The sequence below is a fragment of the Ambystoma mexicanum genome, chromosome 8 (assembly GCF_040938575.1).
Source record: "Ambystoma mexicanum isolate Mex_15411 chromosome 8, UKY_AmexF1_1, whole genome shotgun sequence".
NCBI lineage: Eukaryota > Metazoa > Chordata > Amphibia > Caudata > Ambystomatidae > Ambystoma > Ambystoma mexicanum.
The window spans coordinates 1504591378-1504616717 of NC_090929.1; the positions used below are offsets into that span (position 1 = coordinate 1504591378).

A 25340-nucleotide genomic window follows, 5' to 3' on the forward strand; every position below is an offset into this window, starting at 1 on the left:
ACATTTGCCTTAGATGAGAGGGAAAGATACCATCACGTCCAGCTCATGGACTGGATCACTAATAATGACGTTAGACTCAGGGGGTCAAGGGTACCAGAGGGATGGAACTTACGCTTACAGAAGGTCTCTCCAGGAGGTGCATAGCCAGCTGCTACCGATTGCTGGTGCCGTCGGATATCTCTGATACTCTATACCCTACATGTGGAAATAGTAAGGGTTGTTTGGGTTGGACATCCATATTGACTCTTGGACACACATTTGGGAGAGAACCCATAAGGCATCTGGTTGTACGGGACTAAATGAGTGTGGCATTAAAATCTTATGCTTATGCAGTCGGTATATATCACCAAGTAAGTTGCATGCGATTAATCCCAATGTCCCTGATCTGGGCTGGAGGGGTTGTGGAAAGCGGTGAACGTTTGGGCATATGTGGTGGTCCTGTCCTCTCTCCCAAACATACTGGAAGGAGATCCTATTGCATTTAAAGGACCTCACAGGGGTTGCTCTCCCCTGGTGCTCGAGTGTGATTGTACGGGAGGATGCTGATGAATCACCTGAGAGGTCAGAATGCGCAAGTGATCACGCAGCTTCTTATGGCTGCCAGACTGGCATTGGCTACCTCCTGGAAGCTACTTGGGGGCCTGATAGTTGAGCAATGATGGGTAAGGGCTTGGACGCAAGTGTCCCTTGAGAAAATAACTTCCATACTTAATGACTCATATCAAGCCTTTTACGGGGCGTGGCTCCCAACCGCAGATTTTTTGATATGTTGGACTGCTATGATTAACGTGTAGTGATGTGATACGTCGGTTTGATTTGGTGACCTTTGCTTTGTTGTATTGACCTCACCACTTCTTTGTTTTATGATTGCTTTGACATTATGTTCATATATTGAAAATGCTAAACAAAGCTTTTGAAAGAAATTCAGGCTACAAACATACTCTGAATTCATAAATGATGTTGTGATGGCATGTTTGGAACTTTCCAGTACATGCTCCTTTGGGGCACTGTCTGGTCACCTTATCGGAGAGCAGCTAGAACTGTATTCCTAGAATCCAAGAGTACAAGATGCATTATGAATACACAATGATTCATTCTTGCAAGAAGCATTTGCGGTATCCATATTTTTGTACCATTCCATGAGACTGGCTGGAAATTCTGATGGCAAGTAGAAAGTATGCAAGGTCACAAAATATACTTGTGCAGGTAAACAAAATCATGATGAATGTGGGCCATACTCTTCTGCTACAACAAAGGGGGAAACATTGAAATAGTACATACCCATGTGGACTTGCTAGCATCACCCACATTTTAAATCGTCCAGCCTGCCCAGTGAGGGACACTGAATATTCCACATGTCACAAGATGGGTAATTTTGCCAAAGTTGAAGGTGATCAGATGTCCCGGTTTTGCAGGGGCTGTCCAGTAATGAGGTGTCCTGTCCCTCATCCAGAGAGTTTTCATTTTAAAACCCTGTCCTAGTTTTGGGAGGGTGTCTTCAGTGGGCTGTGCGGGCAGCAGGAATGAGCACGATTGTGCACAGAAAAAATGGGTTGCAATGCGTGCATAATAGTTTGTTATACAAGAAATTGTTATAATTGATGATCTTACTGTAACCTGTGCTCAAACCACAAACCTCTCCGTTAACTCCTGCAACTCTCTGTGGGTGATCCGTTTATCCAAACAGAGATTTGTGGTTAGATCTTTATCCTCAGCAGTTACCTCTCTCTGGAACAGCCTCACTGCCTCTCTTCGTCTGGAGCCGGACCTCCTCAAGTTCCAGAAACTCCTCAAGACCTTCCTCTTCTCTTCCTCTTTCTCGCTCACTCCCCCCTGATAACCTCCTTTCTTTTCTCTCCCCTTCCCACCTCCTTTATCCTCCCCAACTGTGCTCAGTTTCACTGACTGGTCGCCTGGTGTACCTCCAGGGCCTCACAGGTCCCACGCTCCCCTGCCAGTCCTACACTTGCCTCTGGGCCTCTGCACTCTGCCTGGCACTACTGCACTTCTAATACGTTCCATGAGAGGGGCAACCTCTCTGCACTTAACCCAGGCCCCTGATGGACTGGGCACACTTGTTCCACCTGCCCCTCCATCGCACCTCCTGTCTGCGCACTTGCATGACCTTGAATGCACTAGGCCCAGCAAGATTGTTGTCCTGTCCTCCCTTTGTCTCCCCTCCCTAGCTTGTGCATAGGCGCATTAGAGATGACAAATCATCAATCAATCTGAATGTCACCAGGCCGAGTATGGTAGTTTATGGTTCTGTATGTCCTGTTCCCCCTCCTCCTCCCTCCTCTCTCGCCACTCTTTGTCATGCACTTGCACTACCTGACAAGTCGATAGGCCTTGTACAGCAGTTTATTGATTGTATGCTCTTTCCTTCTCCTCCCCCTTCTCTCCTTCCCTCCTGTCATGCACTTGCACTATTAGAAATGCCTCAGGCCTAGTATGCTAGTTAATTTTGTTAGATCATTCGGAAACTTCAAGACCTAAGAATGACTACTGTATTCCCTTGTTCCCTTCCCACCTTGAAGTGCTTTGAAGCTCTTCACTTGTGTATACGCGCTTTACAAATAAAGAATTACAATTAACTGCCATAGAGGATTGGGCCGCACAAAATGCTAAGGAAATCATTCCAAAGACTGGTCTGGAATATCAATCTGAGCAATATCGCCTTGGTGGTTAGTATGCTTAGAGTAGCAGGTAAATTGGAGTTTATGTCCAATGGAAATGACTGGAATTACCCCTCCCCTTTTCACCACAGCTAAAGTGTAGTCCTAGGAGCCAGTGTCAAGTTAGGTTTGTGGCCAGTCCCAGTATTTTTTATTTTCAAAATGTGCTCACCCTACCAAAGTGTGAAAAGTACTGCACACTGCTGATTGACGGAAAATAATCCAATCTAGTAGGTGACTCTGGGTCAAATTACACTATTATTCAAGTAGAGCTATGCCGTGAATAATTCTGCAATGAAAGTGCCCTGACTGCTTGACATTGCACCAGGTACATATAAAGGATATACAATTGATTTACTTGGTCTCAAGTGCTGCACAATGATTTTCAAAAGCCAAAGGAAAAGAGTATGTTTCCAGGTTCGGCCTGTCCAAACTACGCTTGGATGAATGAATGATGAACATCAGGCTAGATCCTTGCTCACGCAAGTAATTGCTTTTTTGTAATGAGACATTTGTGCAGTGGACTACAAAACTATGCCTAAGTATTACAAGAAAAGCCAGATATGTTGAAGAACTACATCCTCAAAATTGTATTGTGACCCAACGCTCTCCCTATCTAATTTAAATATTGTTCAGTGCCCTTGATCGCCCTCAAATTTCTGAACTCTTTAAATCTGTCAGGAAACCAGCTCCCCCTACCGCCAAACGTTATGCCAAACATGCAAGTCCCGAATCCCCGAGATCTTTGGAGCCGAAGCGTTTCGTCTCCTCACGTTTCCAAACCCTCCGACAACGCTGGGGGTTGCCTTGGAAACGCTGGTTGCCTGAGCACGTATGTGCACGACTACGGCGTGTGCGATGTTCCCCTCGCGGTCACGTGACTCTGTATAAATCTCCGCCCTGACCATAGAACGCTGCTTCTGAATTTTGTCATTTGGAGCTCTCTTCTTGTTGTTACCTGTTGCCTTGAACCACAACCTTGTTTTTGCCCTACGGATTGATATTGGACACCCCTGGCCTCGTACTTGATACTTTGTATTCCTTGACTTCGGAACGAACGACCATTCCTCTTGCCTTACGTTTTTCTGTCTTGTCGCCTCGGAACTCACTTCCTGCACGTCCTGTTACACGGAATCAATCATCTGTTTTTTCCCCGGACCTTTCGCGAGCACGAACTCTCCTCTTCATCCAGAAAGGAACTCTCTTCACTTTTGGGGACTTGTCACACAGAACGCATTTACTTTGGGAACTTGTCACAAGGAACACATTTACTTTGGGAACTTGTCACGGACTTCCATTTCCCTACAGGCGTCCGCGTGCCGGCGGGTACACGTTTAGATTGGATTGTCTTTATTTTGGAACCACGCTCCTCGGACGGACTTCCTATTTCTTCTGGGTTTCCACTTCCACTGCTGGAACATTTTCACGGACAAGCACCAAGACTGGTTTCCTGGATATCTCTGGCCTTCCGCTCTGTCTGACTTGCTATCATTGCCCAGAGGTATCCCACTACGTGAGTACTTTGGTTTGCTCAGTTATTGTTTGCCCTTGTTTGCTTCGTGAACCCAACTCCTGACACTGTGTTCTCTGTCTAGGCGGCTGTGTTCCGACTCACCATAAATCTTCCGGGCAATTCCCCTTCCAAACAGTCCTTTGGTACTATTGGGAGTTGCATTGTCAGGAAGATTTCGACGGCTACACTACGCGCTCAACTGAACCCCGGTCCCGCCACCAGGTCTGCGTGGGTGATTCCTCACAAAATCCCTAATGGATGAGCAATTATTGAGCCAGTGCAACCCACAGAATAGCTGTCCTATAGGCTTAATTCGCAAACCAAATGGAAAGGGCCTCTGCATGTACCTTTGTAATCTAAATAGCCACAATGTCCCATTCCCCAACATCACATAACTGGTTTTGCTTCTTCACAAATAATTTGCCATACTAGGGTGTATATCACCAGCCTCGCCTGCATACCGACTCAATGGCGCGCACTGTATTGGTCACACTTAGTGTATTTTAATACATACTCCCCTTTCGTCCCGTCCCATTTCCTCCATACTGCATGGGTGTCCCTTCCTATGGATGAGAGACAGAACCTTTTCCACCAGAAAAAAACCTTCTTCCCCTTTAAATTTAGAGGCGTGCAGGGGTGCGGCACTGGGAGCATGCACTGCCCTGACTCCGCCCTCCGGTGCCAGACCTCAGTCCCCTTTTCCGCATCGATGGAAACGGGCCGAATTCACCAGCACTCCTGGGTTTGGCTTCGGCCATGTAATTCTACGCGCGGATACTTCTGTCTTTTTGTCTTTTTTTCATTCAGGTACTCGGTCCTCACGCGTCACGCTCCTCCCCGGCGCATGTCAACTTCAACAGGTGTCCATCCTGAGAAGGACTCTTTCCGACTTCTGACCCCCACGCCCTCTGCCTCCGTTGCCTTGGCCCTGACCACGGCTGGCAAGCTTGTACCGCGTGCAGCGTGCTTTCTTCGAGGTCTCTGAAGAACAGACTAGCCAGGTGGAGGGAGCTCTACCAGAGGTCGCCTCCAGACGACCTGAAGGACTTTGTCAAACATCAATCCAGGCCCAAACTAGGGCCACTTTTCCAGCGCACCCCGCAAGGGAGACTCCTTTCCAAGGACTCGCCTGCGCGGGAGGAACCTCTCAGGTTCTCATAACAGCACGAGTACCGAGGCTAATCCAGCTACCAGCCGACAAGCAGAGGGGGGTCCATTGATCCTCCCGGTGACAGTGCTGAGGGACCGCAAGGTTCTTTTACCAGGTCTTCACCCGAGGGGCCACGCCCTAGTACTGGCAACATGTCCGATGGGGCGCCTATATGCTGTACTACCGGCAACTCCGCCGAGGGCGATACGCCTACCAGATCTCGATTTGAAGTGCAGGGTATGCCTGATGAGCCACACTCAAGAGTCCTGGATGAGGCTGGGCCCAGTGAGCCAAGCAACATGATGCGGGCTTGTGGAAGGCAGCTCAACAAGGTGGCCCCCGTGCCAGACATTATGGGCACCCGTCCGATACCGCACCAAGGAAGGGAGCCGGTAGAGGAACGAGTGCCAAGGTGGAACTGGTGTCAACAAGGTACGTGGCCTACAGCCTATCCTTCATTTGCGCAAGGCAGGTTCCCGCTGCGTCCGTATGGGCAGGGCATGCAACGGCTCCAGTGCCGCCCGCTACCCCTTCAATATCGCCTACCACCCCGTCGGCCTGCGAGGACAGGTTCTTCGAGAGGTTCCTCAGGCTCATGAAATCTCCTCAGATGGGGGTCATCCTCAGGGATGCCATCAGGGATGTGCTCCTGCCAATGACTCCGGCACCGCAGGCCCCAGTACAGGCCTGCTCCAGCCACCCAACCGATAGTGCAGGGGGTTCCGTATCAGCCTCTGCCGCAGCCTCCGGCTCTGGTCTCCACACCCCAGCCTTCGGCTCCCAGCACCCCTGCACCAGGGCCAGACCACCAGGTGGACACGGAAGAGGACCCTGACACACTGTCATCAGCCAAGGCCTTCCACAAATGTCTTGCAGGGCTGGCAGAGTACTTGCAGAGGAGTAATTGCTGAGATCCTCACGCTACACCCTGCGGCTGGGATCCCGATGCAGAAGGACGTTGTCACCTTGGCCAAAAAGGGGTGTCTCAAACTCCACTCTGTGCAGCCGGTCAATAGAGGCCTGGGCGCAAAGTACAGGCAAATGGAGGGGGATACACTCTTGCTATGGCAGTCGTTAACCAGAGGCTTTGGTGGGAAATTGCGGAATTCCTCCAAGAGTTTCCGGCGCATAGCCAATCACGATTCAAGGCGGGATTGGCAAAGGCCAAAATGGTGGCATAAGACATCATGGAGTCCACTGTGGCTCACATTGACACCTCTGGCCCGGCCATTTGCATTGCCACGGACATGAGAAGAACGGCCTGGCTCTGTGCGTCTAAGTTCAACTCTCAGGTCCAGGAACACATTTTGGCCCTGCCGTTCGAAGGTGGTGACCTCTTCCACTCCACCACGGACGAGGAGCTGAATAAAAGGAAAAACAGCTTGCAAGCGGCAAAGTCTTTATCCATCCTTATAAAGACCACGTCCAAAACGTCCAAAACGTACACCCAGTCACTGCAGCGCTCAGACAAGGGGCGTACATACGGAGGGTTCCATGGCTTCCAAGAGCGGAGGTCCAGGCAGCCGGACCAATCGCCGACCCAACATCGGCACAAGCAACAAAAGGGGGTAGGAGGGGAGTAAGCCTCGGAAGCGGTGCACCTCACTTCCCATGCTCTTATGAGCACACTGCATGACCTGGGCTTTTCTCTCAATCTCCAGAAGTTGCACCTGCAGCCTACGCAGACACTGACTTTCTTGCGCCTCATCTGGTCCAAGAGAGTTTTTCCTTCGGAGGACAAGATCACGGCCATCAAGAGGGCCACTGCGCACTTCCTCAGCAGAGAGGTGACATCGGCCTGGTGGTACCAACACCTACTTGGTCTCATGGCAGCGGTCCTATTGGCCGTCCCCCACACAAGACTCATGATGAGGAGGATATACCTGAACTTTGCAGCATCATTGAACCAGGAGTGGGGCTCTCGGGCGTAGATGATAAACGTTCCTCCTTCTCTCCACCCAGATCTCACATGGTGGTCCAGGGACTGCAACCTGCAGACGGGCAAGCCCTTCCGGCAACCTACCCCACAGGTCACCATCACTACGGACTTCTCTCTCGAGGGATGGGGGGATCTCCCTGGACAACCACTGCGTCCATGGCACCTGGACTTGGCAGGAGCAGGAGTACCACATCAATTTGCTGGAACTAAAGCCCATCTGGCTAGCGCTCAAAGCCTTCCTTCTGGTGATCGTGGCCCAGGTCATCCTCATTCAGACGGACAACTCGACCAGCATGTTCTATGTCGACAAGCAGGGAGGTACCAGATCCCGTCCACTGTGCAGACTGGCAGTCAGCATATGGAAATGGACCCTGTAGAACAACATCTACCTCGCAGCCGTCCACCTTCCGGGGGAATCCAACCTGGTGGCGGACAGGCTCAGCAGACTGGGAGCGGACAATTAGGAGTGGCAACTGAACGACCTCGTGCTGCAGGAGATCTTCAGCAGGTGGGGACACCCCCAGGTGGACCTCTTTGCCTCCTAGCACAACAAGAAGTGCCAACAGTTTGCATCCTATCGGGCACAGGGCCCCGGCTCCCTGGGCGGCGCATATCAGATTCAGTGGAACGGCATGACTACATACGCCTTCCCGCCCACCAAGCTGATCCATATGGTGATATACAAGATCAAGGAGTCTCGCCACCTCATAGTGAAGAAGCATTTGATGGGCCTCGCCAGACTCTACCGGCCATGAAGAGGCCACACCCTGTATGGGACCTCAACGTAGTTTTGGGTGCCCTGGCGCACAAACCATTTGATTCGATGGCGTCTGCGGACATCAGGCTGGTCACCAGTAAGACGGCCTTGCTAGTCGGCCTCACTTCGGCTTGCAGAATCAGCAGAATTCCAGGAGCGTGTCGCCTCAGAGCACTATACTACTTTTCACAAGGATAAGGAAGTCCTGCGACTCAACTAGCATTCCTGCCTAAGATACCTTCCGCTTTCCATCGCAACGAAGAGATAGCGCCTATGTTTTTTGCTGAACCGAAGGATGAGGCTCAGATAGTTCTGCACTGCCTCAATGTCGGGCGTGCCCTAAAATTCTACTTGGACAGGACCAAGGGCTTCCGCAAGTCAGACGCACTGTTTGTCACCTTTGGTGGATCAAGACCGGGGAATCAGGCATCCAAGGCCTCTATCGCCCGGTGGATGGTCTCGGCCATCAAAGAAGCATACGAGGGACAGCATAAGCCACTACCAGCCAACATACACACCCATGCGGTCAGAGCTAAGGCAGCGGCCATCGCATTCCAGCGGCATGTCCCCAGCAAGTCGAAGCAGGGCGGCCACCTGTACCACCGCTTTGGCTTTCAGCAAGCATTACTGTTTGGATGGCGGCTCTAGATCAGATGCTGCTTTCAGACAGGCGGTTCTTGGAAACCCGTTTGCCTAAGGAGGGTCTCCTCTCCACCCTGGGGCTACACTCAGTTGTAATTGCCCATGCAGTATGGATGAAAGGGGACGGGACCTAAGAGTAATTATAAGTTACTCGCCGTAGTGACTAATGTACTCTTAGTTATTTGTCCCCTTTCCTCCATACGTCCCACCGTCCTCCCCCCTAATAAAATTGGTGTCATTAGGCAAGGTAAATCCACTGTTGACGTTTCTATGGAGACTGATGTGTGTGGCCGGAGGGCGGAGTGAGGGCAGTGCATGGTCCCAGGGCCGCACCCCTGCGCACTTCTAAATTTAAAGGGGAAGATGTTTTTTTCTGGTGAAAAAGGTTCCGTCTCCCGTCCCTAGGAAGGGGCGCCCATGCAGTATAGAGGAAAGGGGACTAAGAGTACGTTAATCGCTACGGTGAGTAACTTATAATTTAGCGTGCCTTCCTCAGTAACCTTGGTTTTCCAGAATCTCATCGCCTATCATTTGGCCGGCATTTGAAACATTATTTTCTTTCAGGATGATGTCATAGCTTATGGAGACACACAGCACTCCCCTCTACCTAGCGTTCTAGAAAGTTCTGTCTAGTGGGATAACCCTTTGTGCTGAGATATTCACAGGCTTAATTGAATGCTTGGGATATGTCAAACGTCAAAAGGGCACTGACCGAAATGGCATCTGTAAAAGCCATTCAGGATCCACCTTCCCCGTTCTCCGAGGATCAAGGGCGCTAATTTATGCTTCGAATGGATTGTGTCCTCCCATGTATTCCTCATTTTATGATAAATCTTTATCTCCAGCTTCGCTGCTTCGGAAAAAAATGTTCTCGCCAGAGGGCGCTGTGCTCGGGGTTGCAGCGTTGACTGTCCTTCGACGGGCTCCGTACTCTGTCGACGTCATTGATGGTATAAATAGCTTGAGCCGCACCCGTTGCTTCAGTTCTGTTTTTCCGATCGTTTCGCTAACGAGAACGGCACGCTTCAAGTTTTCTGAGAGAGAAAAATGTTGTCTTCTTCTACACCTTCGACACCCAAGACTGGGTTTAAGAAGTGCTTCAATTGTGGATCGAAAATGTTGATTACGGATCCTCACCGAGTTTGTATCTGGTGCCTCGGTTCAAGTCATCGAACCGATGACTGTGGCTCCTGTCAGTCTATGACGGAGAAGGCCCTTTGTGAGAGGAGAGGTAAACTGTCGGTGGGGAGGGAAGCTTCTAAAGCTAAGGCTGTGTCCAAAAGACATAAAAAAACGACCGATTCGAAGGAGTCGGATCGGATTCCCCCAGAAAATGGGAGGAATTTTGAAAAAAGATGATGGAGGTATTCGAGAATGCGGCCCGACCCCCTCGAATAAACCTCAGAAGAGCCATACCCCTAAACTCGCTCCATTGGCAGACAAAGGGAAGTTGAAAACTACTATGGTTAAAGCCAGTAGTGTCGAGGATACTCGAAAAACTCGAGTCGATGCCAAGGCGTCGAAGACTCTTGGAGAGTCGAGTACCTCTCCGGTGCCACATAAAAAACATAAGTCGTCGAAGGATTCCACGACTACTTCGACACCATCGGCGTCGATCGCTTCGGCATCGAAGCCAAAAAGCGTCTTCGACGCCTATATCGAAGTCTTCATCGAAGTCATCGAAGATTCCCTCGACAACTTCGGAGGATGTTTCTATTCCTTCGACAAGTATTGTGGAGGAAGAGAGGAGATTTACTCCTTTACCCAGAACTGACTTTTTTAAGTCTATGTCCTCAATTTATGAGGAATCTGCCTCAGAGGATGAGACAATCTCTCCTTTTGGAGTTCAATATGGCACAAAGCAAGTTCCAGAGGAACTTATAGATCCAGAGTCTAAAATGAGAGACCTGAGGGATACTTTGCATTCTGCAAGTAGCATTGACACGTCACCAGAATTAGAATTTGCCAGACCTGATCCTGCAGAACACGCAGACTCAGGGTACAGGAGTCTTATGACTAGAGTAATTGAATATATGGGTTGGGGTAACACTTCACCTGTTTTTGAACAGGATGATATAACAGATATAATTGTCGGAGGTCCTCAAAAAGATCCAGTTCTCCCTTTCCATAGGGCTCTTCAGATGACAGTGGAAACAAACTGGGAAAATCCAGAAAGTATTGCTGCTGCAAACAGTAATTTTCCCAGGAAATATAGACCAGCTGGTTCTGATCCTGAATACATAAACAGACATCCGACTCCAGAAAGTCTAGTTGTTCAGGCAGCATCTACATCAAAACAAACCGCATATCCCACTATCCGTCTGGATAGAGAGGATAAAAAAAATAGATGCTTGGGCCCATAAAGTTTTCACTTCAGGCAGCATGGCCCTTAAATCAACCAATGTCACCTGTACGCTGGCCAGGTTCACCCACACCCTGTGGGACTGTATTTCGGTGGTGGCTGATCATATTCCGGAAGGCGAGGAAAGGGAAGGCTTCCTGAATATAGTCAAAGACGGGAAGGAGGCAATGGGGGAATGTCTCCAGTCTGGACTGGATACTGTTGATAGTATCAGCAGATCCATGGCTGCAAGCACGGTTCTATGCAGATTTGCGTGGTTGAAGAAATCGGGGTTGCAGGCCAGACTTCTCAACATGCCCTTTGATGGCTCGAGGCTGTTTGGCAGTAAGGCTGATGAAAGCCTAGAAAAACTCCAGACCTCAAAAGCAGCAGCTAAATCTCTTAGTGCCTCCATGCGCCAGCCTCAGAAACCCTATTCCGGCTCATCTTCCTGGAGGGGTCGTTCTTTTCGATACTACTCCTCTTTTGGTAGAGGAAGAGGACAGGCTTTTCAAAGAGGCAAAAGAAATGCCCTTCGTGGGGCACGAGGAAGAGGTGCGAAACCAGCCTCAGGAGCGGCATCTTTGCCCTCAGCCGCTCCTGCAGCCGCCTCCAAATCACTCTGAGACCTTGTTACACAAAACCCCAGTGGGAGGCAGGATCTCTCAGCATCTGAAGGAATGGCGGGGCATTACCTCAGATGCTTGGGCATTGGAAACAGTAGCTCAAGGTTACTGTCTCCCCTTCCAAAAAAGGCCTCAGAATCATCCACCAGGGGCCAACTCTGTCAAAATTCCAGACCCGCTCCTGTTGCAGGAAATTTTAACCCTGCTAGAGAAAGGTGCTATAGAACAGGTACCTGTAGCGGAGAGGAACAGGGGTTGGTACCCCCCATATTTTCTCATCCCAAAAAAGGACAAAGAATTGAGACCTATCTTGGATTTAAGAAACTTGAACAAGTTTCTCAGGAAGGACAAGTTCAAGATGGTGACCCTTTCTCAGATCCTTCAAGACTGGTTGATATCATTGGACCTTCAGGATGCTTACTTTCATGTGCCAATCCATCCCAAGCACAGAAAGTATCTGAGGTTCACGATTGGCAACTCTCATTATCAGTTTCGAGTTCTGCCATTCGGGTTGACCTCCGCCCGAGGGTTTTCACCAAGCTGATGGCGGTAGTGGCAGCGAGTGTCAGGAGAAGGGGGGATTCACGTCTACCCCTACCTGGACGACTGGTTGATCAGAGCACGTTCTCCCGAACAAACTCAGGAACATCTTTCGATCACCTGCCACTTCCTTCACAAATTGGGCTTCTGCCTCGATTTCAAGAAGTCCCACATGATACCATCCCAAAAGCTCCCGTTTATCGGAGCAGTCTTGGATACTTCCTCGTGAAAAGCATCGCCTCCTGAGGTGAGAGCTCTCCACATTCTGCAGATGGTGACAAAGTTCCAGAATGCCCAACATCTACCGGCCTTTGATTTTCTGAGGTTGCTCGGCCTGATGGCATCCTGTATTTTCCTGGTGCCAGAAGCCAGATTGAGAATGAGATCCCTTCAATGGGCACTCAGAACTCAGTGGTCCCAGTTCTCGGGGAATATGTCGGATCTTCTGCAAGTCCCGAGCGCAGTTGCTCAGGATCTTCTATGGTGGGCTTGCAACAACAATATCCTCAAAGGAGAGTCTTTTTGGCAACCATGGCCGGAGATATCAGTAGTGACGGATGCCTCACTCACGGGGTGGGGAGCACACACCAACGACTTGACAATCGGCGGTCGTTGGTCTCCATCAGAGTCCAAACTACACATCAACCTATTGGAGCTGAGGGCAATCAGACTAGTGGTGAAGGCCTTTATGCCCTCTGTGCAGGGAAAAAATGTTCTGATAATGACGGACAACACAGTGGCCATGTATTAGCTCAACAAGAGAGGTGGTGTAGGGTCACTACCACTGTGCAGAAAGGCAATGCAGCTCTGGTTCTGGGCAATACGAGAAGGAATCTCTCTATCTGCATGCAATTCACCTAGCCGGAGAGCAGAACACTGCGGCAGACGCTCTGAGCAGGCAGAGGACAATCTCCCACGAGTGGGAGCTAGCTCAGGAAGTCCTTCTGGAGATCTTCACCCTTTGGGGAACCCCTCAAGTGGATCTGTTCGCCACCGCGATCAACCGGAAGTGCGATCAGTACTGCTCAAGGGAATTTCCTCAAAGAGGAGCTCTGGGAGACGCATTCGTAGTGGAGTGGAAGTTTCCACTGCTGTACGCATTTCCTCCAGTCCCCGTGATTCCTCACGTAATCAGGAGGTTGAGAAAGTTCAGGAAAACCATGATCCTAATAGCCCCGGATTGGGTCAGGAGGACGGGGTACCCGGACCTTCTAGACATGTCCATCTGCCCTCCAATACGTCTTCCGCAAAGAGAGGATCTTTTCTCGCAAGAGGAAGGTTGGGTTCTCCATCCAGAGGTCAAGACACTCAACCTTCACGCATGGTTTCTGAGAGGTTGAGATCTAAGGATTGGGATCTTCCGGATGACGTAATGGAGATCTTGCTTTCGGCCAGAAGGCCAGAAACAAAATCCCTCTACCGGTGTCGGTGGAATAAGTTCAGTAACTGGTGCAAGGATAAAGATGTGGATCCTTTTCAATGTGGCACCCCAATGGTGCTTTCTTTTCTATTGTATCTAGCCAATCTGGGGCTCCAGATAGGAACAATTAAAGGATATCTTGCTGCGCTGTCCATTTTCAAGCGCACCTCGGAAGAGGTTTCATACTTCAAAATTCCATTAATAATACAATTCCTAAAAGGACTTACTAACGTATACCCTCCAGTACCTTTTCATGTCCCAGCTTGGGATTTAAATTTGGTACTTAAGTTTCTGACTTGTATACCTTTTGAGCCTCTACACTCCTGTGCATTGAGACTTTTAACATTGAAGACTGTTCTTCTTGTGGCCCTATCATCAGCTCGCAGGGTTAGTGAACTTCAGGCGCTCTCATGCAAACGACAAGGTAGTTCTCAAAGTTAAACCTTCCTTTTTACCAAAAGTGGTTTCCGTCTTGCATTTGTCACAAAAAATAATATTACCAACTTTCTATCCTCCTCCTCATTTGGGCAAAGAAGAGGAGAGACTACATAGACTAGATCCCAAGAGGGCTCTTAGCTTCTATATTTCAAGGATGTCAAAGTTACGCCAAGATGACCAGCTTTTTGTGGGTTATACTGGTCATAAACTGGGTTTATCAGTGACAAAACAGACCATATCCCGCTGGATCATTTTAGCTATACTGGAATGCTACAAATTAGCAGCAAAAGACCCACCAGATGGGCTACAAGCCCATTCTACAATGGGAATGGCTACTTCTGCGGCTCTAAAGAGGGGAGTTCCTGCAGCAAACATTTGTTCAACTGCAACTTGGAAATCCATGCATATTTTTATCAAGCATTACTGTTTAGATACTGCTTCCTCCAATGAGGGGCTATTTGCTAAGGTGGTACTTCACCCAGTCCATGAAAACAGTATTTAGTACTCGCACCTACAAAATTGACACTGCTATGGGAGTCTATCATAAGATGAGGAATACGTGGGAGGACACAATCCATTTGAAGAACAAGTTACTTACCAACTTTAACGTTCTTTTGACTGGATGTTCCTCCCACGTATTCCTCATCGACCATCCCATCCTACCCCGCAGTACAGTTTACGTTTTCTTACACTTTCCTCTCACGAAGAGTGCATCAGTCATGAGGCACGCCTGGGTGTTCCTCCTATAGTTTAATCGAAAAAACAGAACTGAAGCATCGGGTGCGGCTCGAGCTATTTATACCATCAGTGATGTCGATAGAGTACGGAGCCCGTCGAGGGACAGTCGACGCTGCAACCTCGAGCACAGCGCCCTCTGCCGAGAAATTTCTTTTCCGAAACAGCGAAACTGGAGATAACGATTTATCATAAGATGAGGAATACGTGGGAGGAACGTCCAGTCGAAAGAATGTTACAGTTGGTAAGTAACTTGTTCTTCTCATTCAATACTATTTTTCGCTATATGTGCATTGTTGATCCTCCATGGCTTCTGTCTTCCTTCCTGAGATCCTGATTTCTTCCTTGGAGTCCTCATTCTGATCACAGCAGTTTTTTTGTGTCATCCCTTAAGACTACAGGAGACATAGAGGGGCAGGTGGGTGCTGGCGGGACTTGGGGGAGGGGGGGGGGGGCAGGGTTGTTTTTAAGCCTGCCACCGGGTAAGTCCTCTGATACAATCACATTGTTTTCAGTTCCTACTGGTTTGTGCTGATACCTAATTTGTGTGCTTTTGTAAACATTCCCTTGGACAGTGGAATACCCTGTTGTGGTGGTCACATGGAGGTACTAGGGTCGGGTGACTGGGGGGGGAGTTAGCATCTAATTATGGTGAAACAGTGTTGCAAACATGACTGTATGGTTGATGGTCGGTGATGCTGCAGTAGACCAACGGTCCTAAGAATGGTTGTATTGAGCCCAACATAGCTTGTGCATGGCCCACAAATCCCTTAAGCACTCACCAAAAGCCCCCAACCCAGATACTGGTCCTCAATGTTACTAAAACAGTTTTGCCTAAGCTAGTTAGGTTTGGTGCCAGGTTGCAGGAGTTTCACCATGAACTATGACATTCCCCAGTGTGCAAAACAAGCAAGCAGATTGTTTGTCCAGGAGACCTCTGCCCAGCGACAGGTCATGTTTGTATGCTTGCTTCTATACAAGATGCAGTTCTGGATGCCCATTCCTGCATCAGTAAATTCCTCTGGGAAGGACAAGAAAGCACAAATCCCAACATATCCAATTTACGGTCTACACAAACTCTGTTTGGCCTTCTGAGAAAGCTGTTAACCCAGAAATGACCCCCTACTGAAATATTCATGACAAACTTTCAATGGAAAGTGACATGTTCACGCATGGGGGAAAAACATATTCCCCAGTCTCAATCTGTGTCAGATTGCTCCACTTAGCTCATGAGCTTGATCTCACAGCCACACTTCCCAAAAGCAGGCTAGTGACAAATATTGGTGGGCTGAAATGGATCGGGAGGTGGACAATGCCATAGGCTTGTGCACCACCTGCAAAAGCGGCAACCAACTTCTCTTCCCAGCAACAACTCCAAGCAGCACTGTGTGAAGGAAGGTAGGAATGTGTTTTAGCGTTCCGACAGACTTCATGCCACATAAACAACGCTCAAAGGCTACACTTCCAAATGGATCAAAGCAGTGTTATCAGGGGGAAATAAACAACATTACCACCATTCAGGTGCTCCTGCACAATTTTCAACACAAAGTTAGTCGCACTACCTAGTGTCGGACAATGGAGTCCCGTGACATGGTTGCATGTCTGTCTACTTGTGGCATTCAGCAGTGGAAAGTGTGCCTGTACCACTGTAAGGGAAGCAGATAGGTGGAGAGGGTTAGTAGATTTCTAAGGGAGTCCCTGCAGCTTGCTTGACAATCAGGGCATGATTGCCATGAAACAGTGCGGTCAGTCACTTCTGTTAGGGGTTTCAGCATTTACCATGCTGAGAAGAAGAGTAGCAAAGACCTTGCTTATTTCAGCATGGGCACATTCAAACGGTCTCAAACAAATTCCTGATCACCAACGGTTAAAGCCAAAATTCAAACCAAGCAAAGGGAGAGTAGCACGATGTAATACCTGCAACACTGCATTCTTTTCGGGTGGGTGAGCGAGTTAAAATTAAAGTGTCACGTGAGAGCAATATGTCCAGGTCCAAATTCAACAAACCCACATTTGTTTATTATGCTGCAGCATTTTGTGGTCAACCGAAGGGGGAACAATGTGTGACCTCTCCATTGTGGCCATGTACCAATCCACAAGCAAAACTCAGACATTTAACACGAATAGTATGTTTGGGACCCTTGTATCGCTCAAAGCCGAACCGAAGAGCCCACCAAAAGTTATATCTGTACTAATATACAATCTTTAACATAGCTTAACCTTTAATTTCTGTAGTAAACTTTGACAAATGGCATTTGATCCTGAATCTACTGATGGGTAGTGGTTCCCCCAAATTATGATTCTAGATGGAGTCATCTTCACAATAGTTGCACTTTTCCATTTTAAGCGCTGTCTGTCATTGCTGACAAATTCTTGTGAAAATGATTAAAATTATGTAACATTTGCAACACTTGCACTTTAAAGAGTGTTTATCTATTATGGTTTCATAAAGAAATGTAAAATATTTGCCATAATTTTACCCTCCTCTAGCTGAAAACAAGTCACCACCTCGTCCATGTGGCCTAAATCACTCGGAATCCTTAAATCGAAGTGACCGCATTGATGCAGTAACGCCAACGCTAGGGAGCAGTAACAACCAGCTGAACGCCTCTTTTCTGCAAATCTACATCCCAGACTACACAGTGAGAGCTCTTTCAGATCTACAGTTTGTAAAGGTAGGCGTGAATACGCAACTTGGGCTATTGTTGGTATGGAACATGTGACTGTTCTTTGTACTAGCTTTAACATTGATGTTTTCAAAGAAGTGTGCCATTAAAGCATAATATAATGAGGAAAACAGCAAGTTGCTACATTGATCAGAAATGTGCAATGTTTACCAACTGCAAAAATAAAGTGGTGGGAGAGTTGTAAACAGCATTATAAACTATAATGCCAATGGACTATAACTGTACAACCCATTTGTAATTGCTTCAAGGAACCTGCATAATGAGAAAAGCCCTGCCCCCTTGGACATTGGTATAATTTCTTCGTATTTCCATTGTGCATCCTTTTTGTTTTAAGCATTTTATTAAGACATGAAAAAGCTACAATATGTTTACACAAGAATCGTGGTCCTTCGTAAGGCCATGATTATCGTAAAACATTTGTACACCTTTTAAACTCCCACCCCAACAAACCCTCGCCTTTCCCCTCACCTCCTCCCCGCAACTTGAGTCTAGTGCATAATGCTAACCTCAAGAGCCCTGGGCAAGTGACCTTTTCTTTGTCAAATTTCTCTGAAACTCCTTTCCCGATGCTTATACAGCCGGTGCCTTGTGGGCCTAACAGGATCCCCCTCCCAACCAAGTTACTCCCTTTCACATCTCTATTATGTAAAAAAGGTTCATAGCCCTATGTTTATGGGAACAAGTGCTGTACATACATTCTGAGGATAGATAGGACATCAATGGTTTCTACTTCTGCGTAAAATCCCAGTGGTCACCTATTATGTCTGCAGTCAACTTCTCATTTGCCAGCACAGACCAAAGCCTCACCCACCAAAGGTTAATGTATGTTGTCTACTTTTCCGGTTAGCAGTGATCACCATTTTGGCTTGCAGGAGCATCAGAGTAATTGTTGTGCTGTCTGACGAGAATAGTGGATACACCGCTTTATGCGGAATACCCAGTAGCGCAAGCCCTGGGTCAAAAGGGAAGGAGCGCCTGATTACTTTTGAAATGTGCGCTATTACTGTTTCCCAGAATGTGTGGATTTTCAGGCATTCCCACCAGATGGGTATGCAAGAGCCCTGGGCCCCGCATTCCCTCCAGCACTCCCTTCCCAAGCTGGGGTATTTTCTGCAGTCTGCCCTGCATTAGATACCATTGTGTCAACATTTTGTATGCCGTTTCTTTATCTTGTACTGCCCTAGCTGCCTTTTTTGTTATTATCCAGATCCCCTCCCATTCCCTCTGTGATTTGCCTTCCTAGATCCCTATCCCATGCATCCATGTATGCCCATCGTATCTTCCTACGGCATTAAGCAGAATATGTTAAAAGGTATAAATAAGGCCTTTCGTCGAGGTTGACTCAGTTACAAAGCTGTCTATGTGACTGCATCCCTAACTGATTTTCTCATGCCCTAGTGTGTAGATGATAATATTGGAAATGGTCTGGCTCCTTTAGCTCATATTCCTGCTTATATTCCAAAAAGAATGTAATCTAATTTCCCTTAAACATATTGGCTATGCACCAGCCCCTGTTTTCCCTTCACCCTCTGAACAGTCCTCTCTACATGGCAGGAGTGAAGTCTGGGTTGTCGTGAATCGGGGTTAGCAGCAGGGAAAACATGGTGAAGTTCTTCCATCTGGCTGCCAAGTCCTCTCCTTAGAACAGCACTTTGTTAGTGATTAAACTACGAAGCATTGTCTCTTTTGTGTTGTTTTATTCTATTTTGTTATATGCATTTTTTTCAATCATTTGTCTGCAATCTGTTGATCACCTGTAATGTATATAATGACATGCAATAAGTGAATTCTTTTCCATTTTCTTTCTTTGTTGTTATATTAAGTATTGAAGGCACATAATTGAAATGTTCCCTTTTTTAAAAATTCTCTTTTGTTGTTGTCTGTTTCTTTTTGTGTTTAGAAATAACCTCTAGAAACACCCTTAATAATGAAATAGTGGGTGGTTACATGCACTTAGCGGCTGACTTTTCTTGTGGATCGCTAGAATCAAGAAACCCATTCCCTGCGTTCTAAATATCCTAAGAAGCCAGGCCAAGCAATTAACTTGACCTGTCCTCCTTAAATTTCTGTGGTTTATAACAGAACTAGTAAGGGTACACTCCTTGTTCAATAATTCCACACTGCGAGGGAGGCTCTTCTAATCAAATTCATGTAGAATGACTTTGGTCTTAGGTACCTGGGTATCCACAGGATCCTCCATAAGGGTATTCCCCCTGTAGCTGTGTCCATTACCTACCATTGCTTAGCTGATTCCTTTTCGCACCATTCTTTAAGTATCTATAGGTATGCTGCAGCGTGGTGTGCCGATAGTCAGGGGCCTGCAGCCCACCCTTCTTTGTTTTTCGGCCCTAATAGTGCAGAAGCGCAGTGACTTCACTCTGAAGAGACAGAAGTACTTGTTTATGGACTACCACCGGTAAGGCCTGGAATAGGCATAGTAACCGCAGAAGTAATTTGAAACAGACTGGGAAAGAACACCTCGGGTAATATGTGAATGGGAGTCGCAAATGAAACTGCAGAGAACATTCCCTAATGTCTACCCATGACTTGGTTACATAAAACAAACAACCAGTTTCAAAGAGTGCCTCTCTGAACGTCCACAATGGTTGGTTTATCTCTATAATTATTCAAATTGACCAGGATAACCTTGCAGACCACGTGGTCCACACGCAGCGCGTCCTATCCAGCCAATCCCACAACGCAGGGATTGTGCCCGTAGGCTTTAGCATAAGCCTACTAACATTAAGATGCAAGCTGAATGCTGATTATTTATCAATGTCACCTTATACCAAGTCTGTCAATTTCCACAAGAAACCCCTCTAAGAACAGCCATGAGGAGCAATGCTCTAAACACGTGTTGGCACTTGTGGCACCTGTGTATATCATGACATTTTATTCTGCCACCATTAAATACTGTCAAATATAATTCACAAGGTTATCTTGGTCAGTTTAAATAATTATAGAGATAACTCAAACACTGTGGACATTTTGGAGAGGCGCAATTTGAAACTGGTTGTTTTATCTAACAGCGGAAGTATATTCATTATTACGACATTGGTTCTGCCAAATCAAGAGAGATTAATCTTGCTCCATCTTTGTAAATCAGCCCTAATTTGCTCAAACACCTTCGAGTAATTGATAGTCTAGTGTCTGGCTAAATTTGGAGGAAAGTTGTATGCCCATATATGTAATACTTTCCCTCACCCACCGAAATGGAAGTATAGATTTTAAGTCGGATCTCTAGTTTCTGGTGGAGTGGTTGTATACCCTCTGTCTTGCCGCGCTCTCACTCTTTGTGTGAAGGGTTCCATCACCATCACAAAAAGGGGTGGTGGCAATGGGCACCCTTGCCTGGTTCCCCTACTCCGTACAAACTCGGAGGAGAATGCGCCTTTGGCTTTTATTCTAACTATGGGGCACACCTAGATAGCCTCGATCCATTTTGCCGGATTAGGGCCCACACCCGTTCCTCTCAGATCTTTGCTGAGAAAGGTCTAGCTGAAACTGTTGAAAGCCTTCTCAGCATCCAGGGACAGCAAGAGCATATGATCCTTAACGAATCACATGGTTTTGTCTGTCAAATGGGTCAGCTTTCGTATGTTGTTAATTGTCTGGCTTCCTTGATAAAAACCTGTCTGGTCTGAATTAATTAGGTCTGGAAGTACCCTTTCTAGTTGCAGTGCCAAAATCTTAGAGACAATTTTCTCGTCTGTATTAAGCAATACAATGGGTTGTCGGACCCACAGCTGTCTGGATCTCCTGGCAGGTTTATGGATCACGCTGATCGTGGCCTGATTCATAGTTTCAGATGTCGTCCCTGATGTTAGGAAGGAGTCAAATGAGTTAACCAAGGGAGTTCCCCCGCCATACTTTTATAGAATTGATTTGTCGGGCTATCTGGACCAGAGGCTTTATTTGACTTCAGTGACTTATTCGTACGAATAACCTCCTTTGTGATAGGGGCCTCTATTTCTTCTTGTTTCAGCTCCGTGAGCTTTGCAGCACAGCCCCCTCAATATATTCTCGGCAGTCCCGCCCCCTCAGCTGAATATAGCTTCTCGTAGAAGTTGCAGAACCGCCTCTGCTATACCCTCAGTATCCTGTGACAGAGTGCCCTCCTTATTTCTGACTGACTTAATGCATGTCTAGTTCCTATGGTTCCTTAACGCCCCGGCCAACAGTCAGACTTATTAGCCTTCCCATAAAACAGGTGTTTCAAGACAAGTAGGGATTTTTCAGCTCTGCTAGTATCTAGAATATTGATTTGGTCCCCTCAGGGATCTTTTTAAGGAGTCTGGGGGAACCATTCTGTTTATAGCTTCCTTCCACATATCTAAGTTCTGTGAGGAGTTTTTCCCCTCTCATTTCTCCTGAATCTTGTGAGGAGTGCACTCGTAGATCGGAATTTTCCTCTCACTACGGCCTTACATGCGTCCCAAGTATTGTTATAGGATGTATCTTCAGGGTTCAGGGTCATTCCCAGCATAATAATCTTTTATTTGCTTACTAATCTCCTCTTTTATAACTGGGTCTCTCACCGGGTGGGATGGTAAGGTCCACGCTTGTTCTGGCCCTTTAGAGGTTTCTAGTTATACATTTTATAAAACTGGTGCGTGATCAGAGAATGTGATGTCAACTATCCTAGCTTCCAAAGGATGACCGTGCAGAGTATCAGATAGTAGTATGTACTCTGTCCTCCTATAGACCCTGTGTACGTATGAGAAGTCTGAGTAGTCCTTTTCATCTGGGTTTGTGGTGTGCCAAATGTCCACCACTCCCAATCTAGATAGCTCCTTCTTTAGTTTTGATGTGGCTTGTGTCCCTTGTGCCCTCACACTCTCGGAGTGATTAGGCTATTGGTCCATTACCATATTTAAATTGCCCCCTACAATCAGCTCCCCCGTTACAAACTGGGCCAGTCTTTTGTGCGATCTGCCGCATAAAACTGCATCTGGGCTCAACTGGCTCCTGCACTCTGCTGCAGCTTTATGCCACCCAGATCAGCCAAGATATTGTACTTCTCACGTTCCACTCACCCGTGTGAGTATGTGGTCCCTCAATTCTTCCTTTGCATCAGCACCCCTGATATAGTTCGTATAACATGTAACCACTGTGAACGACAGCTGTGCCTGCCTTTACGTGCACGAAGCCATGAATCAACTCGTAAAGCTAGGGCCACGTCTGAATGATCCTGCAGAGACAAGATCCACAGTCTCTGGGACAGCCAGATTCCATTCAAGGTTCATACCTTGTTTGCGTGTGACGATCGTGTGTGTAGGAAATAACAAAACATAAGTTGGCATTCTTCTACACATGTTTCTTAAAAAGTCTTTTCCACTCTCAGCGTGAGTGGTTAGGCTTTCAAGCCTGTGCTGTCAAATCTCCAAAGTCCCACAGGATTTACTTTACTCTTCTCTGATAATTCAGACTTTCCATCTGGGTGTATTGAGGTGAGTACTGCATTTGCTAGACCCTTCTGGTCCTTGATTCCTGATCCAAACAGCCCTTGTTGAGGCCCCCAGCACCCACGTGCACCGTTGTTCTCCACCCGACCCTCTCGCTGTTCACTTCCCCCTTCACCACCCTCCTCACACCTCCTAGCCTGCCCCCTCCCCTGATAGGTTAGATTGCTCATCTTTACTGACCCTCCCAGAGCAGCCCTCTGCCCATGCAGTCCCTGTGGCTAAGGGCCCCAAGGCAAAGGGTGGCTCCCACAGAGGCGTCTCCCTATCGTGTCTGCAGGTGTTAGCAGGGGAAGCCAGTGGCCAGCCGTCAACCAGCAGTGACTAGTAAGGTAAGAGTGGCCCGGGTGAGGAATAGAGCCATCGCTCTACCCTGTAATCCCTGCCACATAGCAACCTTACCTACACTAGAATAATACTGTGATTATTAGCCGGCACCACGCTGTAAACGTGCTGTGATTATAGGCGTGCATCACACCCTAGGCCTTCTCCCTCTATACAGGACTGTCAGACCTAGTTGTGTTTTTCTCCGGTATTTAAATTTAATTGTGATGATTTTTAATTGCATTGTGAAACCGAGGCCTTTCTCCCACTATACATGATTGTCAGACCTACGTGTGTTTTTTCTCCAGTATTTAAATTGCAGTGTGAAACCTAGGCCTTTCTCCCACTATACAGGACTCTGTTTTAGGTGTGTTGTCTCCGGTGTTTAAACTACATTGTGACAGTAGTGCTGTCTTTGGTTTTGCCTTCTTAGCAAAGCGTTCATCTAGCAAACTGTTCTACTATTGTCTGAGCCCTTGTCGTTTTGTTCTATTGTCTATAATTGTCTTATCTCTTTCTGTCTCGTCTGCTTGTACCCCTCCCTGTATCCTTCCCTAGTGTTCCCACTGCCCCCCCCACCCACTTGCTCTTCTCCCCTCTCCCTACCTACTCTGTGGTGCTCTCTGTCTCTCCTATCTTTTCTAACTGCTTCTCTATCGACTATCCTGCTCTCCTCACTAAATCTTTTAGGAAGACGTTTAAAAAGGATATCCTGGTCTCCGTCCCAGGCCTCCCTATCGCTGACAACTATACCAGTGCTTCCTGCAGGCAAACCCTCACCGACATCCTCTTTGTCGTTCCCTCGCCAGACCTATGTACTCTTCATATGGTCTCTGTGCTCTCTCCTTTCTATTATTCTCCCACTAATTGAGGCACCCGTTTGGAGGCCCTCCTGGCCTCCTTCCACTCCTCAAAGGTCATCATTAATTGTTTACCTGAATGGTACCGTCTTGGTCCAAGGCCCGCGGACCAACCTTCTCCTCTTCGATAGACGTTTCCCACGCCTCATCCACTTCCTCTCTTCTGCTGTCCCCTCTTTTCCCTCCACGGCTTCCTTGTCTGGCCCTGCTGTCTCCTCCTTGGCTACCTTGCCCTCTCCTCCTTCCTCTTCTGCCCCACCTCAGGCTTCTTCTACACCTCTGCAGGGCGTACCTCTGATTTGTACCCCTCCCCGGAAGTCTCCATATTGCCACTCTAAACTCTCGCTCAGCTGTCAAACACTCTTGACATCTGCCGCCTCCTTGAAGAACTTGACCTCGATGTCCTCGGTCTCACTGAGACATGGTTCACAGCCAGCTCTGTCACAAGCTTTGACACTCTGCTCCCTGACGGTTACAAGATCCTCTCCGCGCCCAGGTCCAATCGTTCCGGAGGGGTTCCAGCCCTGATCTTCCCTGAGTGGATTCCTGCCTCTGTCATTCCTACGCAGACCTACTCCTCTTTTGAATGCCTAGTCTGCAGGCTCTCTCTCTCTCTCTCTCCCTCTCTCTCTCTCTCTCTCTGTCTCTCTCCCTCTTTTAGCTATTCCCTTACTGTGGCTATCAATTATCGCCCACCTGGTCAGATCTCCTCCTCCCTCTCTGAGTGGATGGACCTCTCCTCTTCCCTCCTTGTCTTGACCACTCAACTCCTCCTTCTTGGAGACTTGAACATTCCCCATGGATGCTTCCTGTCCTTCCTTGCGACCTCTGCAACACACTCTCTCTCTCTATCCTCCCCCTCTGGCCTGACTCACTCTGCAGGGCACACTCTGGATGTTCTGATTTCTACACACTTTCCCCTTTTCTATCCCTCTCACCACTCCTCTGTCCTGGAGTGATCACATTCTCTTTTCATCCCAGCTCACTCTCTTCACCCCTCAGGCCAAGCGAACTTCAGCACTGCCACCTACCTTTTTCGGTTATCTGACCCATGAATCGTGTCAGTTGAAGCTTTCACCGCCACTTTCTCATCCAAACCCCCCCCCACCCCGCGGCTGACTCCCACCCTGCCACAGCCCTTTCTATACTCCACTCTGCTATATCGAATACTCTTGATGTTCTTGCCCCTGTCATGAGGATCCACTTGAAGCCCAAAGCCAAGTGCAACTCC

General features: G+C 47.8%; 1 protein-coding gene across 1 annotated transcript in view; it reads left to right on the forward strand.

Moving 5' to 3' along the window:
- Window positions 1-25340, forward strand: part of CNNM2 (cyclin and CBS domain divalent metal cation transport mediator 2) — a 2211754-nt gene that overhangs the window by 2056149 nt on the left and 130265 nt on the right. Inside the window, exon 7 of the mRNA XM_069611693.1 lies at window positions 17267-17451. Coding sequence (XP_069467794.1) covers window positions 17267-17451 — 185 coding nt within the window. The remainder of the gene's footprint in view (window positions 1-17266; window positions 17452-25340) is intronic.